Source organism: Myxine glutinosa, chromosome 1 (genome assembly GCF_964187855.1).
Source record: "Myxine glutinosa chromosome 1, kmMyxGlut1.1, whole genome shotgun sequence".
Taxonomy (NCBI): domain Eukaryota; kingdom Metazoa; phylum Chordata; class Myxini; order Myxiniformes; family Myxinidae; genus Myxine; species Myxine glutinosa.
Genome location: NC_136261.1, coordinates 107,373,847 through 107,399,337, shown reverse-complemented (window position 1 = coordinate 107,399,337; position 25,491 = coordinate 107,373,847). Strand labels below are relative to the sequence as shown.

Sequence of the window (25,491 nt, the reverse complement as noted above, 5' to 3'; positions counted from 1 at the left end):
TCTGTTCCGCCGGGCATCCCTCCCTCCCATTTGAGCCATTTGATTTATTGAGCCAAGATGGTCGATCATTGTTAACATGGGCTAAGGCTCATCTGCAAAATGATCTTTATTTTCACATTTTTACTTACCTGTCCACTTTAAAAGGTGCAATCGAAAATTCCAACTTGCAGGGAGTATTTGACTGGCTTTCATAAGCGCAAGCAAGAACGCAGGGCAGCAGCTCAGGAGGAACTGCAGAAGAAGATAAGGGAAGAGAAAAGGAAATTGAAGGAAGAGGTGTGAATTTTCTTGCCTTCTGCAACAAGTGTTATTATTATTTGAAATTATTTTAACATTACATATGTGTATGAGCCCATCTATGGTGTTGGTCTGAAGGTTGCACACCCCTGGCAAACTTAATGTTGGGATCAGGTCAGGTCAAGTATGGGAGCCTACGCCAGAAGAGCATGTCGCCACGTCCACTTTCCACCAGTACTTTATGGGTCTCCGTCTGGCCATCCCCCAAGCAGATGCCCAGCCCATCCCCATCTCTTTGAGATACCGATCAACCTGCTTCAACCATGAGGCATGTGGTCGGCCCGTTGGCTCCTCCATTTCTAAGGGTCCCTCGCTGAGAGAATCTGCTGAGCAGGATCAACATCAGGAAAACGAGCCACATGTCCAATGTCCATACAGCCGCAGCTGATGCCCATGGACTATGTAGATAACGAATCTCATCTGAGTCTCTCTCAGCAAACACTTGTTAGACACAAAGTCTGATCAGCGATAGCCAAGGATTCTCTGAAGAGACCTGGTACCGAAGGAGTTAAGTCTTTGTCTCGGATCCTTTGTCAGTTCCAAGCCTCACATCTATAAAGCAAAGCTGGGAGCACCAAGGGCTTAAAGACTCGGACTTTCGTCTTCCTGCATAGGTACCGACAGCGCCACACTCCATAGTCCTGTGAATCCATGACTCCCCAGGCCCGACACAGTCATCTATCAACCTTTAGCTCACAACATGTGGAGACATGAATATCACTTCCAAGGTAAGTGAATCTCTCTGTGACCTCAACATGCTCTCTACAGACAGTATAGCAGCATCAAATATGTCATTGGAAGCCTGGATCTTAGTTTTGACCCAGGAGACCCGTAATCCCAGTGGCTCCAACTCCTCATTCAGCGCCTTGAGGGCCCCTGTATGGATGTCCAGAGTCTCCGCAAAGATGACTGTGTCATCTGCGAAATCAAAGTCAGAGATCTTGACATTCCCAAATGATGCACTGCAGCAAGATATCTCCGACATTCCTCCCTATAAACCAGTCCATACAAGTGCTGAAAAGGGTAGGGGCTAGCACACACCCCTCACAAACTCCAGTAACAACTGGATATTAGTTGGAGATGGAACCACCACACCTCACAGTGCTCTCAGAACCAGAGTTTAGTTCAGCCATCAGATCGATCAGCTTTGGTGGCACCCCACAAAGACTGAGGATCCATGAGTGGGCATCCCAATTCACCGAGTCAAACGCTTTGTGGAGATCAACATAAGCTGCAAGCGGCCCCTGCTGAAACTCTCGACTGCGTTAGATGAGGACCAAAAGAGCAAGGATACTGTCAATTGTTGACCTCTTTTTGGTGTAAAACCAGACTGCTGTGGGTGCTGAAGCAGATGGTGGCAAACCCAATTAAGAATGATCCGAGCAAAGATCTTGCCCGTCACCGAGAGCAGCGTCAACCCCCGGTAGTTGTTGCAGCCCTGGAGATGACCCTTCCCTTTCCAGAGAGGGTCAACAAGGGCCCTCTTCCAGTCAGTTGGGATGATGCCTGTGCTCAAAACAGATCACAGAACTGCATGCAACAATACGAGTGCAGCATTTACACCAGCCTTGAGAAGTTCAGTATGGATGCCAGAGATCCAAGGAACTTTGCCCCCTTTCAAGTGGTTCACCACAGCCTGTTTCAACAACCTGTTTCAACAAACAAAGGTGGTTCACAGTTGATTATAAGTCAGAAATACGGATAGCACCACAACTGGCATCCATCTTAACAGGTGGTGGGTAAAAGCGCTCAAAGTAACCCGGCCCAGCGGGCCTTCACTTCAGACTCCTCTTGTCAATTTCACACCACCCTCAACTCTAACGGCAATACACCGAGGACAGGCTTTGAGGAACGCAATGCACTGATTCCTCTGGTAGCAGGATGAGAATCAATTGACCACATGTAATGCTCTACCTTGTCACAGATCCTCAGTCTCATAATACGCTTATTGACCGGTGTTACCTCGATTACCATAGGAGCGAGCTTGTTAGATACAGCTACAGCAACTCCCTGGGAATGGTAACCATCAGAGTGACAAGAACAGTAGTAGGTGTAGCTAGCCACCATGATGCTACCACTATCCATTCTCCGAACCTCAGTGCTTCAATACTGATGTTCAGATGCTGAAGCTCAGATGACAACAGAGACCGTTGATCATCTTCTTTTAGAGTGAGGACATTACAGGCACCCAGGAGACCATGTTCTGGCACACAACACTTCAGCAGCCCCCCAACATACACCACCACATCTCTACCCAGTAGTGTTGCCCCGTGGTTTCCCCCTATCATCAAAGAATGGGGGTCGCAAAGGCTTTGCCCCAGTTCAGTCATCCGGTGAGCTGTCCTGCAAATGGCAGCTGTACAGGAGGTACTCAATTGTATCCTGAGCAGTGTTGGATGTTCCACGTTTTAACAGGAGTCTCCAAACACGCTCATTATCAGGATTGCATTAAATTTTATTAAACCACAGGGAAAAGGCAAATGTGCCGGAACGGTTTTGATAGGGTGATACGAGTTGGACCAGGCGGATGCGTGGACTTTAAGAATTAGAGATGATTTATTAAAACAGCACAAGACAGCATAAATGGAATGGACCTCAAGACAAAGGACAGACAGAAGTTAACAGTCAAAAAATAACACTTAACAGCACAGAGAAAATTTAAGGAACGCAAGGTGCCACATTCACCCAAATCATTCACACAAACCGGACCAGGTTCTGAGGAAAGACCTGCGGGGTGGTAAGGCTAGAAGGCTGCCAGCCTACTCGGAGCTCAGTCAGGGAGAATGATGCCTTTTCAACCCACATGGGAGCATGATCAAGCGATTTGATCTTACGCAGCAAGACACCATCGAGAGCCAGCTAGCCACCATTGTGAGAGCGGGATGAAATCTCTAGTTTTTATAGTTATGGCGTCTCCACCTCCCTCGGGTTTATTTTAGCCTAGTCACGGGTACTTGTCCAGTCACGGTGTCCCAATGCAGCCAATGGAAATGGCAGCCAATCATGCCCATCATGGACGTGTCTGCCAGGATGGGGGGGTAGGAGGGCAATGGGAACTTGTCACGCATGCATGCTCGATGCCAGTGGGGACTAGTCATACATGGCGTGATCTTTCCACAAATCACGAGGTGAGCGCCAGACACCATTGGGGGGCCAAATTCTGACCCTGATGTAGTGGCCTGGTCACAAGTGGATATTCGCCATTGACACCTGGTAACCTTGTCTGGCCCAGATCCGGTCCCAAACGAGGGAGAACGCCGGACAAAACATCCTTACCCTAACCATTGATTTTGGACAACACCGTTCCCTCAATGGTGGCGCGTAAAAATATCATCGTGCAATCTATCATACATAATTCTCCAATCTTTGACTGGTATAACAACCCTAAATCATGAATCATCTACCAATATAATACACCGAGCCGAATGTGTTGGGCTAGCGGCTAGGGTGCCAGCTTAGGATCCTAGGATCCTGGGTTCGAATCCCGGTCGATCGCTGAATTAACGCCAGGGGGGTTGACTCAGCCTGTCATCCTTCCGAGGTCGGCAAATTGAGAACCAGTTCACTGGTAATTCCCTGCTTGTCGTAAAAGGCGACAAAAAGGGTTGGCGGCAGGAAGGGCATCCGGCCGTAAAACATTGCTTCAAAAAGGGGACCAAAAAACAACAACAACCACGGTTCCCGAAAAAGGCCAACCCCCGCTTTGCGGGGAAAAATGGCCTCTAAAGGTGGTTATTTTTTTTATTTTATATAATCTATCATACATAATTCTCCAATCTTTGACTGGTATAACAACCCTAAATCATGAATCATCTACCAATATAATACACCGAGCCGAATGTGAATTCAAGTTTGTTCCCCATGTTCAATTCCCAGGGGTGTGCCACCCTACTGTGAACAAAACCATGAGATATGGGGATTTGAAGGTAGGGACGTTTATTTTGTGTGCGGTGTGTGTTGTGTTTTATCTTCTCTTTCTCTTCATCTGTCCCAGAGGAGGGATCACTTCATCCAGCAAATGAGGGAGAGAAAGGCAACTCAAGGTAGTATGCAACTTTTAGGTTTTGATTTGTAACCAATACTGTTTTCAACTTTGTCTTTTGCTGCCAAGCACGTGTGTGTGCGCAGTTCATGAGTGAATGTCTTGATACATCGGAGAAGGGGAAGAATTTGTTGTCATAACCCATTTCAAACCTTTCTTGTGTTCAAATGTTGCCAAACGTTTTGCTTGTCTTGCTGGAAAAAGATTGCGATAAAAAACAAATAATTATTATGATATGGCGTTGGCAGCTTTGGGAATCAAAACGATCCTTCACCAGGCTGAATGAGTTGCAACTAATTTTGTGTTTTATGAACCGTAAACTAAGAGCTGTAATGTACTCTTACCTATCAGAAAGCTATCTTTTCTCTCATAATGCCTTCTTGTTGATGGCCTGCCTGCAGGTAAAGAATTTGACGACTTTCAGGAAGAACTGGTGACAGAACGAGCAGAGATTGTACAATACGATCACCCAGGACACACCGTTACTGTGACAACTGTTACTTCCCTTGACTTCACTCGGCCCACCATGATAAATATGGGAGCAAATGAGGTAATTTCTTCCTTCACACCCTTTTGGCAACTCTAAGAAGGGAAAAAAGTATTTGTGCCATTAAAGTGTGCCACATAATCATATTCATTTAAACCTCGATTGATGAAGTTGAGTTAAGTGGTACGTGGATTTGTATGAGTTCATTATTAGTCGGGTTAAATAAATATGATGACTCTACCAATCGCCTTATCTCTGATTTATTGCCTCAATTAGTCAACTATCCAAACAAAATGTATTTTTTGGTGCAAGCTACGAGAGAAGGGTAAGACCTGAGGTCATTCAGTATAACCATGTAAAAAGGCAAGGCAATGAGTAAAATAGCATCACATAATCCAGTCCAGGTGGGACAGATGGATAATCACATCCTGAAGGTTAATAAGCCAGCTGGGTTGTCACTGACAATCCAATAGTGACATGGCAATTCTCCTTGGACTAGGCTTGATTTACTGAAGATTAGCATCAAAATCCTTAATAATGCTACCTACTGCTGGATTTGAACCCACAACCTTCAGGATGCCAGCCAAGTACTTACTAGTTGGCCACCACTTTTTCGTTAGAGGGTTTCATTTTCTTTTCTTTTTCTGGTGACCCCAGGATTGTTTTTAGGGAAGCTTTTGTGTGAAAGGTCAATTTAAAACATTGATTTAGTTATTCTTACCCCGCACATGTGAAGAGAAGAGAAGAGCAGAGCAGAGTTAAGCAATTGGTTCACTTTGTGTCTGTCTGTCCACAAATGTCAGTTTATGATTGAAGAACAACTTGATTTTCATTGAATGTTATATTTTGAACATGAATAGGAAACACAACTTGCAGTTTAGCAGTATTTTGGCTCTGAATTTGTCCCGATTATGCATGCGCAGAGAGGAGTGAGATATTTTTTACTCTGCTGCCTGTCTGGCAGTTAAAAAACAAACAAGAGCAATCAGAGGTTGCAGACCCTTGCCAGGATGTGTTTTTAGTTATTTTAAGGCTTTTGTGTTAAAATAAATATGGCGACCGAACCACGTGATAAGATGACGTCATCATTATTATTTTTTCTCCACCACTTTATCCATAGATGATGCTCAAGAAATTCCATCTTGATCGAATGAAGTTTTGTACTTGTTGAATTATGATGTCATAATGGAGGAACCCATGACATCATCATTAACATATACTGAAACGCAAAAGAAACTTACCACCTTTGAAACCTTTAAATATCAACAATAACACTGCGTGTAGTAAATGTGTGAACTTATTTGTGGACAATAGTGTCCTCACTGTCAGACAAAACGGTCACGGATGGTCACTTGAACCTTCAATGGTCACTTCATAGCACAGCTGTTGAACAGCCGTTTTGACTGTCAGTGATTAGCCAAGGGGTACGGGATGATTTTAATGAGCTGCACGTGATGTCTTGATATTGGCTTTAAAAAGGCCAGTGCAAAATGGGCATTTCAATCAACATGCCACGATTGTCAAGGGATCAACGGCAGCGTGCCCTGGGCATGCTGCAAGGCGGACTGAGCTACCGTGAGGTGGCACGTCACCTTGGCTGTTCACACCAGACGATATCGGCCCTGGTGGACAGAGACACCCTCCACAACTCTGCAGATGACAGACCTCGATCAGGGAGGCCAAGAGTCACCACTGCAAGGCAGGACAGGCAGATGGTCCGAAGTCACCTGTGGGATCGATTCCATCCAGCATCCCGCACTACAGCAGAAACTCCAGGGCGTGCAAACCCACGGATCTCCAATGATACTGCACGAAGACGACTGCATGACTATGGTCTGACTGCCAGAAGACCATACAGAGGCCCCGTGATGACGGCTGCCCATCGCCGCAACCGACAGAGATGGTGCCAGCAGCATCAGCGGTGGACCTTGGCGCAGTGGAACGAGGTCGCTTTCAGCGATGAGTCAAGGTTCTGTTTCAGCGATGAGTCAAGCGATGAGTCAAGGCCGATATCGTCTGGTGTGAACAGCCAAGGCGACGTGCCACCTCACGGTAGCTCAGTCCTCCTTGCAGCATGCCCAGGGCACGCTGCCGTTGATCCCTTGACAATCGTGGCATGTTGATTGAAATGCCCATTTTGCACTGGCCTTTTTAAAGCCAATATCAAGACATCACGTGCAGCTCATTAAAATCATCCCGTACCCCTTGGCTAATCACTGACAGTCAAAACGGCTGTTCAACAGCTGTGCTATGAAGTGACCATTGAAGGTTCAAGTGACCATCTGTGACCGTTTTGTCTGAAAGTGAGGACACTATTGTCCACAAATAAGTTCACACATTTACTACATGCAGTGTTATTGTTGATATTTAAAGGTTTCAAAGGTGGTAAGTTTATTTTGCGTTTCAGTATATAATATGTTATTGCCCATGGAAAATTCTTTACAATGAGCAATGCCTCAATTTTTTTTCTGTGCAGCGCTTTCGGAGACATGGAGGTGCAAAGTTTTTCGTTTTTTTCCAAGATGGCGCCAGTACCACGTGACCTATGATGTCATAATTATCATTAAAAAATTCTACAAGTGGATGCGCACCTACAGTGAAAATTTCCTGTCAATCGGACCAACGGTTGTAGCGAAAATCATATTTATTACGTGCGGACAAACAGACAGACAAACAAACGGACTCAGATTCTGGTTCAGGTCCGAATCCAGATATGGCCTATCAATGGGATACAAAATGTAAACTGTTCAGCCTGGCGGAGGTTTGTGCTCTACCTTGTGTCGTGCTAGTTTCGGTGATGTTTTGTGACATCGTGCGAGGCAAGGCTATTTTAGAGGGCATTTTGTTGGAGTCACATGTTGTTGTTTTTAGAGGGGGGGCGGTTCATACAAAGCATTGCATGGGAGAGGGAGTGGTGTCAAAAAAGGTCACATATTTTTTGCCCAACCCTTTATTTGTATTCGTCTCCTAAATATTATAGTACAGTTATGCGTCGCTTAACGTCCGTCCGAACAATGTCCGATCGCTTATACGTCCGTGGCCCATAAAAATAATAAGAAAATAATGGGGATAAAAAAACCCGTTCAGACAACGGGACGTAGCGGACGTAAGTGGCCTTAGAGCGGGCGCACTCACGCATGCATCACGTGTTCTTAAACAAAATAGATTGTGCTGGCAGGCGTATGATGATACAGTACAGTAACTATACAGTATATCCATAACATGTTTTGATAGATATAAGAAATGCCTATGTTACGGTTTATGTTTTTTGGTTATTGTAGTGTACAGTACTGTACTTTTAATTTGATTTCCTTACTTACGAAATAAAAAGTTTACAAACTGTATAACGGTGTATGCTTGGTTTTGCCTCGTCGGCAGCGCCGCAGCATCATCAGCATCCAGTCTCAATTACCCCCGCGTATCGTGAGCATTATTCCATTGTCTTTTCATTTGATTTTATTAAAATCAATCCACTCTAAAGTTAATCATGGGTCCCAAACGCAGCGCAGATTTTCAACGGAGGATGACGAGAAGATACTGAAGGAGTTTTGGAAAGAATATAACATGTACCACTGCATCAAGAACATTGCTTGGGCCTGGGATGATGTCACAAAGCAATGTATGAATGGAGTGTGGAAAAAAAAAAAAGTCCTGAAGAGATATGTGAACGATTTCAAGTGTTTTGAAATGGGCACAGAACTTGAGAAAATTACGAGCAATCTTGTGAACATGGCAAACGAGCTGAACCTCAGCGTGGACGACGACGATATAGAAGAACTGCTAGAGGTTGTTCCTGAAGAACTAACCAACGAAGAGTTGCTGGAGTTACAACAACATCGGATAGCTGAAGAAGAGGCAAGGGAAAAGGAAAGTGAGGAGGAGGTGGAGGAGGTACAGAAGAAGTTCACTATAAAGGGGTTATCTAAATTCTTCGCCGACCTTAACACTCTGCTGAAAAGTGCCGAAGAGATGGACCCCAACACTGAACGCTTCTCACTCATAGAGAGGAATGCACATGCACTGTTTGCCACATATCGGCAAATCTACGAGGAGAAGAAACAGCAGACAAAACAAACAACGCTCGACATTTTCATCAAAAAACAAACTCCTCCCCACGACGAACCTCAGCCAGGCCCTTCACACGCTACAAGTACACTGCAATATTCCACATACACGTAAGTATAAAGACAAAGTTCACAATGTGATGTTCGGACAATGTCCAATTCGGTTAACGTCACGATTCCAAGAACGTATCTAGGACGTTAAGCGACGCATGACTGTATTTACATATGTACAGTGGTTGGTGGACTTTGGTGGACAGGTTGGGTATGTGACATGGACAAAATGACTAGATTTTGGTGAAGATCTGGATTCGGAACTGGATCCGAGAATTTTTAAGTGATTCTTCACCATTGAGAGATAGGGCTGAAACCGACATAGAGCACAATATCTCAAAAAGTTATGGACAGATTCGGACGAAACTTGGTGGTCAGATCCTGCAGGACTCAAAGAAGTGTGTCATGCATCTGATAAGGACCAATAGATTCGATGTTGGTGAACATCCAAATATGGATCCAAGTACGAGAATTTTAAAATTTCCAAGTAATTTTTCACCATTGAGTGATATGACCAAAAACGATATATAGCATGACGTTTCAAAAAGTTGTGGATGGCATGACAAAAGTAGGTGGAATTATTGGTTAGGCAACAAGAACAAGCCGATTCGATTTTGCTTCAGATCCAGATCTGGCTTATCAGCAGGATACAAAACGTTAACTGTTCAGCCTGGTGGAGGTGTGCCGTTCTAGTTGTTCATATTGTTCTGAGGGTAATAATCTACAAAGTTCATTCAATTGTGCAAGGGCTTGTATATATATTATTGGTATTCCTGGTTTATTGGCCAGAAGCTAATATTTCGAAACCTCTACAATTGCTAATTACTGATTGTACTTGAACAACCCTAATTATTCCCATCTTCTTGTGGAGTCGGCGAAGGAACTTTTTTATTTTATTTTTGCCCACGTCTTTCATGAACTGTCGTGGCAGGAATTTGTAATTTGTTGTATATGCTGATTCAAATCTTTCACGAATCGACTGGTCAGGCCTGACTTTTGACTGAAGGGGCAGCAGGAATTTGTAATTATTTCTGGGTGCATCATCTCTTTCGCCGCTAATGCCTCGCGGTGGAGGAAGCAGTGGGTCCAGCTTGCCTCTGGTGCCACATCTTGGATGAGCTTAATGACACCTCTGCGCCGACCTGTCATCGATGCCGCACCATCGGTACAAACGCCAACACAGTCTTCCCACCTGAGGCTATGCAATGCGATGTGTTTGTTGACGACTGCGAATATTTCTGCGGCGTGGTCTTGTTCTGTCGCTCGTCACATGCCAGAAGATCCTCCATAAAATCATCGCCATGCCGATAATGAACAAAGATGAGGATCAACGCCTTCTGTGCGATGTCCATTGACTCATCCAACTGGATGACAAACTTGTTGGCCTCTAGGTTTGCGTACAGCTGGTGCTCGATGTCTTCGCCCATGTCTATTATCCGTCGGCGAATCGTGTCGGCAGAAAGCGGATTGGTGCTTCTCTTGGAAGCCGCCGTCTCTCCAAGCACTTCTCTGCACATCGCCTTGGCGCATGGCAGGATGAGTTGCTCTGCAATAAAAGATAAATAAAATAACACATGAACATTTCTTTCACTTTATGATTAATCTTGATTTTGTTCCAAGGCAGCGGTTCTTAACCTGGGGGTCGTGACCCCCCCCCCCCCCCTCCATGGAGGTCGTTTGGGGTTTTCTGGGGGTCATGAAGGGGTCATAAATAACATATCAATTTGTTGAGCCCATTTTTAGGAACCTGACAAAGGTACATACCACACACAGTATTTTGTTCGCGTATGCACGTACGTCACGACCCCCAAGTTAAGAACCGCTGTTCCAAGGCATTATAAAAATTCAACATGTACGATGCGATTGCCGTACGTACTTAAAAAAAAGAGGCAAAGTTTAAGAATGGCTGTATTGCAACAAACAATAAAACTTACGAAGTTGTGATATACCAACGTATACATGGCACGAGTAATAGTAAGCAAGAAACCGACACATCAATATTCTAAAGACGAAATGAAAAACTAAATTTAACTATACTTACAGCGCCATGTATTACTATATGAACCTACAAACCGCCAATGCAGTGAAATACTTTTACGAAAAAAAAACAAAAACTTACCCGCAATAGTGTACGGTTTCTTTTCTTTGGCTATCTTCTCCGCCACCAGGTAGCTGGCTTTGGTCAGTCCCTTCGACGGAAAAACAGCCGAACTCATTACTGACTTGCTGTTGTTCATCTCACGTTCTTTCCGGAGAAAAAAACTCCCGCGACTTGTTGACATGATCTCCATGTTTCTTCTCGAGGTGCCGTTTCAGCTTTTGGGGCCTGAGGGACTCGTTGGCCAACACGTCAAGGCATATCACACACTGTGGTCGATGAACATTGTGCTTATCGATATTCACAGTGAACCCATAGTTCAGGAACACCGGCTGATACTTTCTAGCCATGGCGAGTACCTTACGCTCACAGCTCAATCTTTAGAATGAAAAGCAATGGACATTCGCGTGTCGGAAACTAAACGTATGATCTGACTGACCGGATGCACGCGCGGTACATCGCGGTACATCGGTACAGCGCGGTAGAAGAGTCCACACTATAAAGTTTGTGACGGCGTTCGTTTGATCTCGGTTCTGTTCAGTCGGGAGAAGTAAATCTTTGATAAAGTTTTTTTCCCCGCGATTTCTGAAACGATCGTGCGACCCATTGAAAATCCTTCGTGACCCAACCAATGTTTGGGTCGCGACCCTTAGGTTGCGGAACGTCAATTTAGACAACACTTTCCTGCCTGTTGACCATACGAATAAGAAATGTCTGTTTGTGACAATAACAACGTACGAGCACAAGTCAATTTAAGTCAATGGTCAGCTAGAGTGATCAATCATTTTTTGTGAAATAGGTGAAAAATAGAAAGATAGAAAGAAAAAAAAATGGTGAAAAATAGCAGCAGTACGGAATGCAGAAAAAACATTTTTTGAAGAAGGTTTAAGTTTATCCTTAAAACTCTGAGTTGTACATGACATTTTATTGAAACTAATTTCAAACTTTAACCTAGATACCAAAGAAGAGTTAGATATAAATGTACTGTCAAAAACAATTGTAATCCACAAGTAAACAAGATAAACATTTTCGAGGAGAAAGTGTCGTACAGGACGTCCAAAATGTGTCGTACGGAAAATCTCTGAAAAATGTCACATTTTGTACTTTAACAATGGTCACACCAGTCAGTTTGTCTGAAATATGATGGAATCCATCAAAAGACATGGAAAGTGACAGCTAAAAAGTAACTGATATAATCAAAATATAATTTGTATATCAAAAAAAAGAAAACGTGTCGTATGGGACAACTTGAATGTAAGTGCACGTGTACATGTACATATACATACATTACATGACCAAAAGTATGTGGACATCCAAACATTGAACATCTCATTCCAAAATCATGGACATTAATATGGAGTTGGTCCCCCTTTTTGCTGTTATAACAGCCTCCACTCTTCAGGGAAGGCTTTCCACTAGATGTTGGAACATTGCTGTGGAGATTTGCTTCCATTCAGCCACAAGAGCAATAGTGAGGGTCAGGCAATGATGTTGAGCAATTAGGCCTGGCTTGCAGTCAGAGATCCAATTCATCCCAAAGGTGTCCAATGGGGTTGAGATCAGGGCTCTGTGCAGGCCAGTTAAGTTCTTCCACACCGATCTCGACAAAAAATTTCTGTATGGACCTCGCTTTGTGCATGGGGCATTGTCATGCTGAAACAGGAAAGAACCTTCCCCAAACTGTTGCCACAAAGTTTGAAGCACACTATCATCTAGAATTTCATTGTATGCTGTAGCGTTAAGATTTCCCTTCACTGGAACTAAGGGGGCCGAGCCCGAACCATGAAAAACAGCCCCAGACCATTATTCCTCCTCCACCAAACTTTACAGTTGGCACTATGCATTCGGGCCGGTAGCATTCTCCTGGCATCCACCAAACCCAGATTCTGTCCGTCGCACTGCCAGATGGTGAAGCGTGATTCATTACTCCAGAGTACGCATTTCCACTGCTCCAGAGTCCAATGGCAGTGAGCTTTACACCACTCCAGCCGACGCTTGGCATTGCGCATAGTGATCTCGAGCTTGTGTGCAGCTGCTCGGCCATGGAAACCCATTTCATGAAGCTCCCACCAAACAGTTGTTGTGCTGACGTTCCTTCCAGTCGCAGTTTGGAACTCGGTAGTGAGTGTTGCAACCGAGGACAGATGATTTTTACGCGCTTCAGCACTCTGCGGTCCCTTTCTGTGAGCTTGTGTGACCTACAACTTCGCAGCTGAGCTGTTGTTGCTCCTAGACGTTTCCACTTCACAATAACAACACTTACAGTTGACCGGGGCAGCTCTAGCAGGGCAGAAATTTGACGAACTGACTTCTTGGAAAGGTGGCATCCTATGAATGTGCCACGATAAAAGTCACTGAGCTCTTCAGTACGGCCCATTCTTCTGCCAATGTTTGTCTATGGAGATTGCATGGCTGTGTGCTTGATTATATATACCTGTCAGCAATAGGTGTGGCTGAAACAGCTGAATCCACTAATTAGAAGGGATGTCTGTACTCTTTTGGTCATGTAGTGTACATGTATGTATAATTGAATAACGTTTTTCTTAATAATTAAATGGAAGTTAAAACTCGGCAGTCATATCAACTGTTTACTAAGAATACATGGGGGCAATAGGCTGGCTACATGTATTTGCCCCCAGTTTTGTCATAATAACCCTCATCATTGAAAAAGTAAAGATGGAAGTTTAGAAAAAATTCACTACATTATCCATTATATAATCCACTCCATTATCCATCACAAGAAACGTCACTCCATTAAATTCATCAACAACCTGATGTTGATGATTATGGAAATATGTACATGTAGATTATGATCTTATCTGGCAGGATACTTGTAGCCAATACCATGCTCTTTGACTCAATGTTATTTTCCACTGGAATTTTCCACAGAAGCTATTCTTCGGCTGCAGACGAGTTTCAACATTCTTGAGTAAAGTGTAACTTGTTGGGAAAAGGAATAAAGACTAGTATATGGTTTGCCTCTTTAATTAATTATTTGCCTGCATCCATGTACAAAGATACTTGAGCCAGGTGATTGATCTCCATTAGGTCTAACACTTTCAAATTTCCTGAGGTAACAAATGAGGGTCTGCACCAGCAAGTAGCCCTATTATTCAGGCTCATATAAATCTGATTAATACAGCTTAACTGTTTTACTTGCAATCGATCATTGTTTGGTGTATACAATAAAGAAATCCTGTAATAATATACAAACATTATGGCGTGCCGTATGGAAGCAACTTTAAGAGCTTATTATTTAGAGATACATTTGAGGAATCATTTCTGGTTGGGGGTTTTTTGTTACTCACAAGAAGTCTAAGTTAGAAATTTTTTAATTGCAATATTGTAGCTTGAACAATTAAAATATGGTCAAAACTTTAGACGTCTGTGTGCCGTACGCCATATGGGACATTACCGTAGAAAGCTTGCTGAATATCAAATCTTTTGTCCACAAATGTTTCTAAATTTTGTAGAGGCATTAAGGATATCCCAATATGTTGTCTAGTAATATTTAGAAATTTGCAGGATTCTATATACTATTAATTGAAATTATTTGAAATTCATTGAAAAATTTACTATTAATTGAAAGACATTGAAATTTAATTTGTACAAACTTTACAATGTGAAAAAAAATAACAATTTCTATCAATTCCCCCCAAAATACACATCTAAGGTTATTTGGGAAAAGATATTAATTTGTCCTGGATGGGTTAGATATCCAGCTAAAAGATTTCAGCATTAGCTGGCCCTTCAGAGCAATTCAGAATTTTAGCATTTTATCATGTTCTAATACGGAAGCGCTGTTTGCTGGAATTGTAAACGTTGTTTACAACACTGTAGTGTCCAATGCCATATTTTCTTAAAATATGATTTTACTTTGCCTCTATCCTGAGCTTTCCTTTCTTCTCACAGTTTCAAAGCACAGATGCACCGGAAAAAGGTGCTGGGGATGAAGATGAAGTTGAGGAAGAAACGAAGAGTTCATACAAGCCAAAGATGATAAGCAATCAATGCAGCTCCCAAAAGTAGGTTGTTGTATTTTTAACTATCATTATATCCTCTTGCAGAGGTTTGGATACAGTGCCTTCAGAAAGTATTCACATCCCTTGACTTTTTCACATTTTGTTGTGTTACAGCCTGAATTTAAAATGGATTAAATTATAAAAACTTTTGTCACCAATCTACACTAAATACCATAATGACAAAGTGAAAACATGTTTTTAGAATTTTTTCACAAATACATTGAAAGGGAAATACAGAAATATCTAATTTACATAAGTATTCAGCCCCCACAGTAAATACCTCGTAGAAGTGCCTTTGTCAGCGATTACAGTTTCGTGTCTTCTTGATTATGTTTGGATCAGCTTTTCACATCTAGATTTGGGGAGTTTCTCCCATTCTTCCTTGCAGATTTGCTCAAGCTCTGTCAAGTTGGATGGGAAGCGTCAGTGAACAGCAATCTTCTAGTCTTTCCACAGATTATCAATGGGATTCAAATCTGGGCTTGACTGGGCCATTCAAGGACTTTCACCTCCTTGTTCTGAGGCCATTTCAGTGTTGCTTTGGCTGTGTGCTTGGGGTCATTGTCCTGTTGGAATGTAAATCTTCGCCGTAGTCCAAGGTCTTTTGCACTCTGAAACAGGTTCTCCTCATGGATTTGCCTGTATTTGGCTCCATTCATTGTTCCCTCTACTTTTACAAGTCTCCCAGTCCCTGCCGCTGAAAAGCATCACCAAAGCATAATTCTGCTACCACCATGCATCCTGGTAGGGATGGTGTTAGATGGGTGATGAGCTGTGCTGGGTTTCAGCCAAACATAGCGCTTTGCATTCAGGCCAAGGAGTTCAATTTTCGTCTCATCCGACTACATAATCTGTTGCCTCATGCTCTCGGTCTTTAACTTGCCTTTTTGAAAAAGTCCAGGCGTGCTGTCAGGTGCCTTTTTCTCAGGAGTGGCTTCCATCTGGCCACTATCCCATGAGGCCTATATTTTTGAAGAGGTGCAGAGACTGTGGTCCTTCCAGCATTTTCTCCCATCTTGGCCAAGGAACTCTGTAGATCTGCCAGCGTGGTCATTGGGTTCTTGGTCACCTCATACAGGTTGCTTCTGACAAACCAGACGTGATCTGCTTAACAGAAACTTTCCTCCTTCATGATGTCTCTGATGCCTTGGTATCTCTCCCAGGTTACACACTCCTCCGGTATGATAGACCTGAGCCTCGTCCTGGAGGTGGGGTTGCTATCTTTATAAAAAAACTCTCTTCCTCACTCGCCCTGCACTGCCCTCTCTCCACCTCACCCCCAGGAATACCTTTGGCTACGGCTTCCCCTTCGCTCCCACCTTTTGTTCATATGTGTGTTGTACCGTCCACCAAACAGTTATGACTCCATCTACATCTCGCTGTCTGATATGGACCAACTTCTATCTACGCATCCCAACTCTCTCCTCCTCATATGTGGTGATTTCAATTGTCACCATGCCAGTTGGCTGGGTGTGGGTACCTCTCTCACCAGCCATGGCTCTTCAGCAAAGGACTTCTGTGACTCACTGGGACTGACACAATCTGTCAATTTCCCGACCCGGATCTCAGTCAACGGAGCATCTTCTCTTCTGAACTTGGTTACGACCAACTTCCCTGAAAATGTCTGCTGCTCTTCTTCTGCTCCAATCGGCTCATCTGATCATGTGCTTGTTAAAGTGGACATCTCTCTGACCATTCTCAGAGAGCCTCCTCAGCGTCGACGAGTCTGGCATTTCACTCAGGCCAACTGGCACGGTCTTCATGCAGCCATCAATCATCTGGACTGGTCTCCCATCTCTACCGCCTCTGACATCAACTCATCCTGGGAATTCTTCCAAAGTAAATTGCTCTCTCTCATGCACAGATTTATCCCATCTCGTCTTCAGTTGTCATACCCTTCCTCCCGTCCATGGTACACGGAATCTTGTGGTGAGGCTATTGCCCAGAAACAACTTGCTTTCGTCTCCTGGAAAGCAAATCCAACGGAAGGAAATCTCATTTCCTTTCACAAAGCCCGAAACAAGTGTGTGTCCACCCTCAGGAGAGCCAGGAAACAATATCTCTCCGTTCTCAGGACCGAACTCTCTTATCTGTCTCCCTCCCAAATCCTGGTGGCGTCTGGTCAAATCTGTTTCTGGTGTTTGTTCCCCCTCCATCCCCTCCCTCACCACAAACGGCCACACGGCTGACTCCGCACGTGAAAAAGCTGAATGCCTCAACTCTGTGTTTGCCTCTAAATCTTGTGTCCCAAACCCATCCCTCTCTGTACCCACCGTACCCAGTCGTACCCAGCTGCTCCTGGACTCTGTGTCCTTTCCTCCTGACAAGGTGGAAAAGTTTCTGTCAACCCTCGACTCTGATTCTGCAACTGGACCTGACGGCATCAGCCCACGGGTCCTAAAATCCTGTTCTTCCGCTCTTTCACTCCCTCTCTCTGTTCTCTTCACCCTTTCTCAAGGTCATCTGCCATCTGCTTGGAAATCTGCGAACATCACCGCTTTGCACAAAAAAGGTGCAAAAACAGATCACAGCAACTACAGACCAATCAGCCTTCTCCCAATTATCAGCAAAGTCATGGAATCCATCATTGCTTCAGATATGAAATCTTTCCTCTTCTCCAATGGCTTGATCTCTGATCATCAATTTGGTTTCAGACCTGGTCACTCTAATCTGGACATGCTGCTTCTGCTTTCTAAACAATGGATGGAGGTCCTCAATGCCAAACAGGAAATTAGAGCTGTCTTCCTTGACATATCACGTGCCTTCGATACGGTCTGGCACCCCGCTCTGCTCACCAAACCCTCCTCTTTTGGTATCCATGGAAATCTCCACGCATGGCTGGCGGACTTCCTCTCTAGTCGTAGTCAACGTGTGGCCCTGAATGGGTTTCTCTCATCTCCTCTTCCTGTTCAGGCTGTAGTTTCCCAAGGCAGTGTTCTGGGCCCTGTGCTTTTTCTGGTCTTCATCAATGATCTCTCTGACTCTCTTTAAAATCCTCTCTATCTCTTTGCTGATGACTCTACTCTCTGTCGCTCCATTCTTCATCCCTCAGATCGGCAGTCTGCAGCCTCCTCACTCTCTGCAGACCTGGGCAAAATCACAGACTGGGCAAACAAGTGGAACATGTCTTTCAATCCTGACAAATCTCACACTTACGATGACTCTCCGAAAAGACCGACTGGACAACCCTCCCATCCACTTTCTGAATAATCCTCTCCAAGAAGTTCTGTCACTCAAGCTTTTGGGTCCTACTATCTGCCATGATCTTTCCTGGGAAAACCACATTTCAAATCTGGCCTCCAAAGCCAGTCGCCGACTGGGCATCCTCCGTCGTGCGAAGTCCTTCCTTGGCACACCTGAGCTCCTCACCACATACAAGGCTTTCATCCGCAGCTCAATGGAATACTGCTCTCCCCTCTGGGCTGGTGCTCCTGCCTCACACCTAGCTCGTCTTCACGCTGTTGAAACCAAAGCGTTCAGAATCATTGGAATCTCCCGCGATGAATCTAACTCCAAGGGCCTCTCACTACCGACTCCTCTCTGGCCTTGCCCCCCCAGCTCTCTCTGGGCTCTGTCCCGCAAATATTCCTACAGGTCGCACAAGATCTGCCTGCAACCCTCTTATGGTTAAACTGCCAAAATCAAGACTCTCTGCTCACCTTCACTCCTTCATTCCTCTTTTCTCCCGCCTCTGGAACAAACTCCCTCACTCTCTTCAATCCCACTCCACGTGGGATTGAAGTCCTTGGTGGCCTTGTGTTTTATACTTCTCCCACCTTCCCCCCCCTTCCCACCCCTCCTCCCCCCAAGCCCTCTCCATCCCACAAATCTCCCTGCTCTCAAATGTTGTGTTTGTGTGCTTCCCCTTCTCCCCCCATCTTGTCTTACGCTCCCTCTTTTTATATATTTTGTTTGTCTGGTTGATTTGTTTGTGAAGTAAATGTTAGCTCTTTCACGAGCCTCGATTCAGTATACAAAAAAACAAAACAAAAAAAAACAACCTCCCTGACTAAGGTCTGTCTTGCCTGTTTGCCCAGTTTGATTGGACGGCCAGCTCTATATGAAGAGTCTGCGTAGTTCCATATTCTTTCCATTTCCTAATGCTGGAGCTCACTGTGCTCTTGGTAACTTTCCACACTCTAGAATTTGTTTTATACCCTTCACCAGATCTATGTTTCCTCATAATTCACAAGATCTTCAGAATTCACCTTCACCAGACCTATGTTTCTTGGAGTTCTACAGCCAGTTCATTGGACTTCATGGTAGAGTTTCTGCTCTGACATGCACTGTCAACTGTGGGATCTTATATAGAATGGTGCATTTCTTTCTAAATCATGTCCAATCAATTGAATTGGCCACAGGTGGACTCCAATCAAGTTGTAGAGACTTCTCAAGGATGATCAAAGGAAATTCGATGCACCTGAGTTCAATTTGGAGTGTCATAGCAAAGGGGTTGGATACTTATTGACTCAAGACATTCCAGCTTTTCATTTTTAAATTATTTTGTAAAATAATTCCAAAAAAAAAAATACACTTTGACATTGGTGGGGTGTTATGTGTAGATCAGTGACAAAAAAATCTCAATTTAATCCATTTTAAATTCAGGCTGTAACACCACAAAATGTGAAAAGGTCAAAGTGTGTGCATACTTTCTGAAGGCACTATATATTGGAAAACGTGTTTTTGGAAACAAAACACTTAACTATTCCTATGCCTTGATTTATGCAGCAGCATCTCTGCCGTTTGCTTTGGCACATCATCGGTGATGTTATGGGTCATATATCTTAATCTTTACACAGACCTCCTTACCTGTATGAAAATACCATATTGTGTCCGTAAGGTTTTGCTGATAGGCCATCGTTCGAGTACGTCAAAAAAAAAAAAAGAAGACCTTTAGAGGACATTTTTCCCCGCAGAGCAGGGGTTGGCCTTTTTCGGGCACCTCAGTCCCCTTTTTGAAGCAATGTTTTATGACCGGATGCCCTTCCTGCCGCCAACCCTGTTGGTCGCCTCTTGCGACACACAGGGAATTACCAGTGATCTGGTACTCGATTTGCCGCCCTTGGAAGGATGACGGGCTGAGTCAACCCCCCTGGTGTTAATTCAGCGATTGACCGGGATTCAAACCCAGGATCCTAGGATCCCAAGCCGGCACCCTAACCGCTAAGCCAACCCCAGGCTGTACGAGTACGTCAATCCATGAAAATTGTATGATGAGACGTTCTGGTTAAAGAAAAATGTATCTTTGCCTTTTCTCGCCCACAGCTGGCTTTTACTTGAATCCAGCTCAGTTCCTGTCGTAAGAATGTTTTGTTACACCCTCTTCTGAGGAGGTGCATTTGGACAAGCAAGGCTCAGCTCAGTGTGGTCTGTTTATTGGCAGATCCTTACAGAAGCAGCACAGAAACAGGGAATTACTTTTTTAGTGAGAATTACTACATGCACATTCTCATTAACACAAGGCATGCCACATACTGCTCGTGTACTCGACAAATACATGTTGTAATTGCATTCAAACCACACATGTCTAGCTCTGAACCAGCAGGAAAGTATTAAAGAAAATAAATATAAATTTGTCAACACGAAAGTATTGGAACTCATCATGTAATCCAAAAAAGTCTCAAAAGCCACCTAAACTGCCCAGTTCAACCAAATATTATTGGGAAAATGTCAACAGACTCCAAGCATCAAGGCATCGAGTCTCGGCATTTCACATGCGCAGCTTCTGCCCAATGACCTTTCGATTTCTCTCTCTAGACAAAAGGCAAGAGTTGAATTTCTCATGTGAGATGAAAGTTTGACAGTTTTTACATTGTCCTCTGGTTTAAAATTTATTTAGTTAAATTTGTCTGTGTATACCGCCGTTAATCAAAGCTTTTAACTACAAGCCCATTAGCGTTTTCCTGTAGTGTTTTTTTTGTGAAATAAATTGAATTCAAAAATATTAAATCTTACACAAAAGGAAATTGTATTACACATGGTTACTTGAAGTGTAATGGCAGGGGCATGCTTACATTTCTAGCGATTGAATTATCAGTTTTCTCTGAAATTTTTCACTTTGGAAATTCATTGAACCACTTTTCTAATGTTTAAAATTTGTGTGCAGAAATATAAAGAAAATTGTATTTGAAATTAGGTTTTTTTGCTGTAAAATGGAGTCATATGTAACTGTCCATGTCGGTGATGCTGTAAATGTTTCTGAGGCTGAACCTCTGGTGGTCAAATGCTTTGACATTTTGCTTCTAAGACAAAAGTGCAAAATGTATTGATTTGTGGTGTGGTGGTTCTCTCTCTGGGCAGGCTCAATACGCTGCAATCATCTCTTCACAAGGTGAAGAAGATCATGGAAAAAGGTAGCAGAGCAAAAAAGAAACGGCGTTCACGGTTGAACACAGGGCATCGTGGTGGCCAGATTGGTTGTCAACAGCAAGGTGAAAAACGCAAGCCCCACGGTTCAACCACCAGGCGGGAGAAACGGCGACGTGATGGTGGGAGACGAAGACAGTGTGATGATTAGGAAGTCTTTGTGTTCTGTCGTTTTGCTTTTTTTCTCTTTTAAACCTGGACTTGCTCAGATTGACATCCTGGTATTTTCTTCCCTTTATATTTTTGATAACGATTTATTTTAACAAATGTGCAAAACAAAAACTTCCCATTCATTCTCCAACTGTATTTCCAGTAAGTGGGCAAAATATTTGTGCAAATGGAAATGGTGATTACAAAGTGACAAACATCGCAATCCCACCTTAAAATGAAAAAAAATGTATGGAGGGAGGAAAGGGCAATTGTGATGTCCAGGTGATGCAAGATTAACTGTGCTCTTGTCTCAAATAGAGCGCCAGGTCTTGTAGCAAGCCAGCCATTTCATCAATAGTACTGCTGAGCATTGTGTACACCTGCACAAAAGATGGTCTTGATGGGGTCATTTGCTTGAGTGAATTTGCTAACTTGCACATTGGTGTCTTGTTTAATGCCCTATTCACATCTATCGGTAATAAATGAATGGCTCCCATCCACAGTTCAAGGTTTGTGTTAATGATTAATAAATCATTTCCTACATGGCCAAAGGAAGGGTTGTCAACGAGAGCCTTGTTACAAATGCACGATGGGTTGGATCGTAATTCGATCGGAATTTATAACTGAGCTTGGGCCTTCTGGCCAATTGGGCAGGAATACGGGCAATTGCCTACTCTTTGCAAAAACAAACAAACTGCGATATTTAAGGTCCACCAGCAGTCATTGCTGACTGATGGATTCCAAGGTTAACATCCAACAGCACACTTTATGCAACAACACCCTGTCTGGAATCATAGACAAAACAAGACAGCTCAAACTGTCAAAAGCAAAGTGCCCCATCTCTGCCTCAACCTGTCAAGCTATTCATTAAGTACTTGGATGCTTGTTCTGAAAAATTATATATATATATATAATCGATCAGATTTCTTTTTTTCACTTTTAATAAATGCTCAGCACTGATTGTGTAAAATGTGTTTTCCAACTGCTTTGGCAAGACTTGCATGGTCGTGGTGAGCCAGGTCATTTAAGACCATAGTACAATGATGAGGTCTTCGAAAAATTTGTGGCGTTTATTTAAGTGTTAAAGAGTAATAATGGAACACTGCTCTGATTGACAATGCTCATTGATCAATTAATAACGAGGAAACAATTCAGTAGAATTGTGATTAACTTAGTTCTTCTTGTGTGAATACTTTCAGCAATCAAGTCTTCAGACAACTCCATATGCACTTGAATGGTTTAATGTAATAAATTTGTGAATATGTTACCTAAAGGGTAAGGACTTGCAATATTTCTAGCCCCCAACTAGGCGTCAGCTGGCTGGGGACATATATTTTGGGTACAGGCTACCCATCTAAAGCCTCTGCTCGAAAATGATGCATTTCGTCCCTCATATCCGGCACATTCATGCAATAACATCTGGGCATGAGACGCCTCAAATAATTTTGGGATCTCAGTTTGAGGTTATGGGACACTATTGTATTCCGATTTTTGGCAATTAAAAAATATGGTTATGCAGGAGAGAATAGTAAAAAGCGTTGTACATTATTTTGGGAACCATTATTTATTTATATATAATTTAACATCACCATCACCTACCTACTACCTTGAATTATTTATTTATTACCTCTGCCACTAAAGGTGGATGGAGGTTATGTTTTCACCCCGTCTCTGTTTGTGAAGAAGATATCTCAAAATGTGGACGGATTCGAACGAAATTTGGCAGAGATGTAGCGTATGTGACAAGGACGAAATGATTAGATTTTGGTGAAGATCCGAATTCGGCTCGTATATTTTCTTAAGTGATTCTTCACCATTGGGAGATAGGGCCAAAAACGATACATAGGATATCTCAAAGTTGAGGACGGATTTGGCCGAAACTTGGTGGACCGGTTGGGTGTCTGACAAGGACGAACAGATTCGATTTTGGTGAAGATCTGAATATGGATTCGGATATGAGAATTATTTAATTTCTTAAGTGATTCTTCACCATTGGGAGATAGGGTCAAAAACGATATATAGCAGGATATCTCAAAAAGTTGTGGACGGATTTGGCCGAAACTTGGTGGACAGGTTGTATGTGTGACGAGGAACAATTGAGTCAATTTTGGTGAAGATCTGGATCCGGATCCGGCTATTAGGATTTTAAAGTGATTCTTCACCATTGGGAGATCGGGCCAAAAACGATACATAGCAGGATATCTCAAAAAGTTGTGGACGGATGATTTTGATTAAATGTGATTCTGTATTGTGATTTTTCTGGTCTACTCTGGAATACAAAACATAAACCGTTCACCTGGTAGAGGTATGCTCTCTACTGAGTGCCTTTCTCGTTTTATATATATTTTACCTTTCTCCAACATTTATTTAAATATAAAATCTACACGTCTCATTTTTTTATGCTGCCCTCTGAGGACTTGAATCCTTGTTTTCTTAACTGTGGATATGATCACAAGCCATCTGCACATGATAACCCTCACCTGGGCATGGAGCTGTTGCAGGTACTTGCCCTGAATGACGGGGTCAACTTGGGGTTTAGTGGCTGGACAGACTGCAGGCTCACTTTGGCTCGGTTCTCGTGTATCTGCTTTTGTCAAGCTGTTTATTTTGCACTCCTCCACACCACGGCTTTTCTTGCCTGCTGATTTGCTCTGCTCACCAGCACAGTATGATTTGCTTTGAACCCTCAAGAATGCATCCAACAGAGGTGGCATTGTTGGCAACAAATCCCAAAACACTTGTGTTTGATGAACGTACTAAATTGACGACAGCTATTTGTTGCGGTTTTGCCTTGATTTTGTTTGAATTTGAACATCTGGTCGGTTAATGTCTATGCTCTATAGCATTATACGGCATACATTCTGACATGCAAGTTGAACATCGTGTTTAATAAGCATAATGTCTATGCCCCCATCCTCCCTTATACTATTAATAGTTACTCAGAGGGAGAAATAGATAATCAGATTTCATATATAAACACCTAAACTGTGAGGGAAGGGAGTGGGCAGTAATTTGGTGATTGTGGGCAGGGGAGGGTAAGCATTACTATTTTGTGTTAGTTGCGTTAATAGTAGGAATGAGATGAGTACAGAGATACAGTGCCTTTTGAAAGTATTCGCACCCCTGGACTTTTTTCCACATTTTGTTTTGTTAGAGCCTGAATTTAAAATGGATTAAATTGAGATTTTTTTGTCACTGATTTACACATGTCACATGTCACTGACGTCTGGCGGAAACGGAGCACAGTTCATCACCCATCGAACACCATCTCTATCGTGAAGCATGGTGGTGGCAGCATCATGCCATGGAGATGCTTTTCAGAGGCAGTGACTGGGAGGCTTGTTCAGATAGAGGGAACCATGAATGGAGCCAAATATTGGCAAATCCTTGCGGATAATCTGCTTTAGAGTGCAAAAGACCTTAGACTGTGGAGAAGATTTACTGGCAAATCCTTGCGGATAATCTGCTTCAGAGTGCAAAAGACCTCAGACTGTGGCAAATATTTACATTCCAACAGGAGAATGACCCCAAGCATACAGGCAAAGCAACACTGGAATGGCTTCAGGACAAGAATGTGAAAGACATTGAATGACCCAACCAAAGCCCAGACTTTAATCCCATTGAGAATCTGTGGAAAGACTTGAAGATTGCTGTTCACCGACGCTCCTCATCCAATTTGACAGAACTTGAGCAAATCTGCAAGGACGAATTCGACAAACTCCCCAAATCCAGATGTGCAAGTTTGATACAGACATACCCAAGAAGACTTGAAGCTGTAATCACTGCCAAAGGCGCTTCAACAAAGTATTCACTCAAGGGGTGAATACTTATGGAAATTAGATATTTCTGTATTTCATTTTTAATTATTATTTTGTGATAATTTCTAAAAAAAGAAAATTGACATTATGGGCTTT

At 43.2% G+C, this 25,491-nt stretch overlaps 3 protein-coding genes across 8 annotated transcripts in view; 1 reads left to right on the top strand and 2 right to left on the bottom strand.

The window, feature by feature from the left end:
• NOL12 (nucleolar protein 12) overlaps nucleotides 1-22,132 on the top strand; it is a 94,796-nt gene extending 72,664 nt beyond the window's left edge. For both annotated transcript variants that reach the window (XM_078775809.1, XM_078775812.1), the window contains exons 3-7: nucleotides 171-276; nucleotides 4,292-4,340; nucleotides 4,741-4,889; nucleotides 14,952-15,064; nucleotides 21,362-22,132. In XM_078775809.1, the coding sequence (XP_078631935.1) occupies nucleotides 171-276; nucleotides 4,292-4,340; nucleotides 4,741-4,889; nucleotides 14,952-15,064; nucleotides 21,362-21,578 (634 nt within the window). In that variant the 3' untranslated portion in view covers nucleotides 21,579-22,132. The remainder of the gene's footprint in view (nucleotides 1-170; nucleotides 277-4,291; nucleotides 4,341-4,740; nucleotides 4,890-14,951; nucleotides 15,065-21,361) is intronic.
• On the bottom strand, nucleotides 8,787-12,015 carry LOC137427381 (protein FAM200A-like). Its single transcript, XM_078770932.1, has 2 exons — nucleotides 11,061-12,015; nucleotides 8,787-10,487 (listed from the first exon to the last, which is right to left on the bottom strand). The coding sequence occupies exons 1-2, from the start codon at nucleotides 11,230-11,232 to the stop codon at nucleotides 10,087-10,089; spliced, it is 573 nt and encodes a 190-aa protein (XP_078627058.1). The 5' UTR covers nucleotides 11,233-12,015; the 3' UTR covers nucleotides 8,787-10,086.
• A 993-nt stretch (nucleotides 22,133-23,125) lies between the features above and the next one.
• The window catches only part of MYCBPAP (MYCBP associated protein), a 59,142-nt gene continuing 56,776 nt past the window's right edge, over nucleotides 23,126-25,491 (bottom strand). For all 5 annotated transcript variants that reach the window (XM_068116786.2, XM_078775787.1, XM_068116789.2 and 2 more), the window contains one exon: nucleotides 23,126-24,228. In XM_068116786.2, coding sequence (XP_067972887.2) covers nucleotides 23,941-24,228 — 288 coding nt within the window. In that variant the 3' untranslated portion in view covers nucleotides 23,126-23,940. The remainder of the gene's footprint in view (nucleotides 24,229-25,491) is intronic.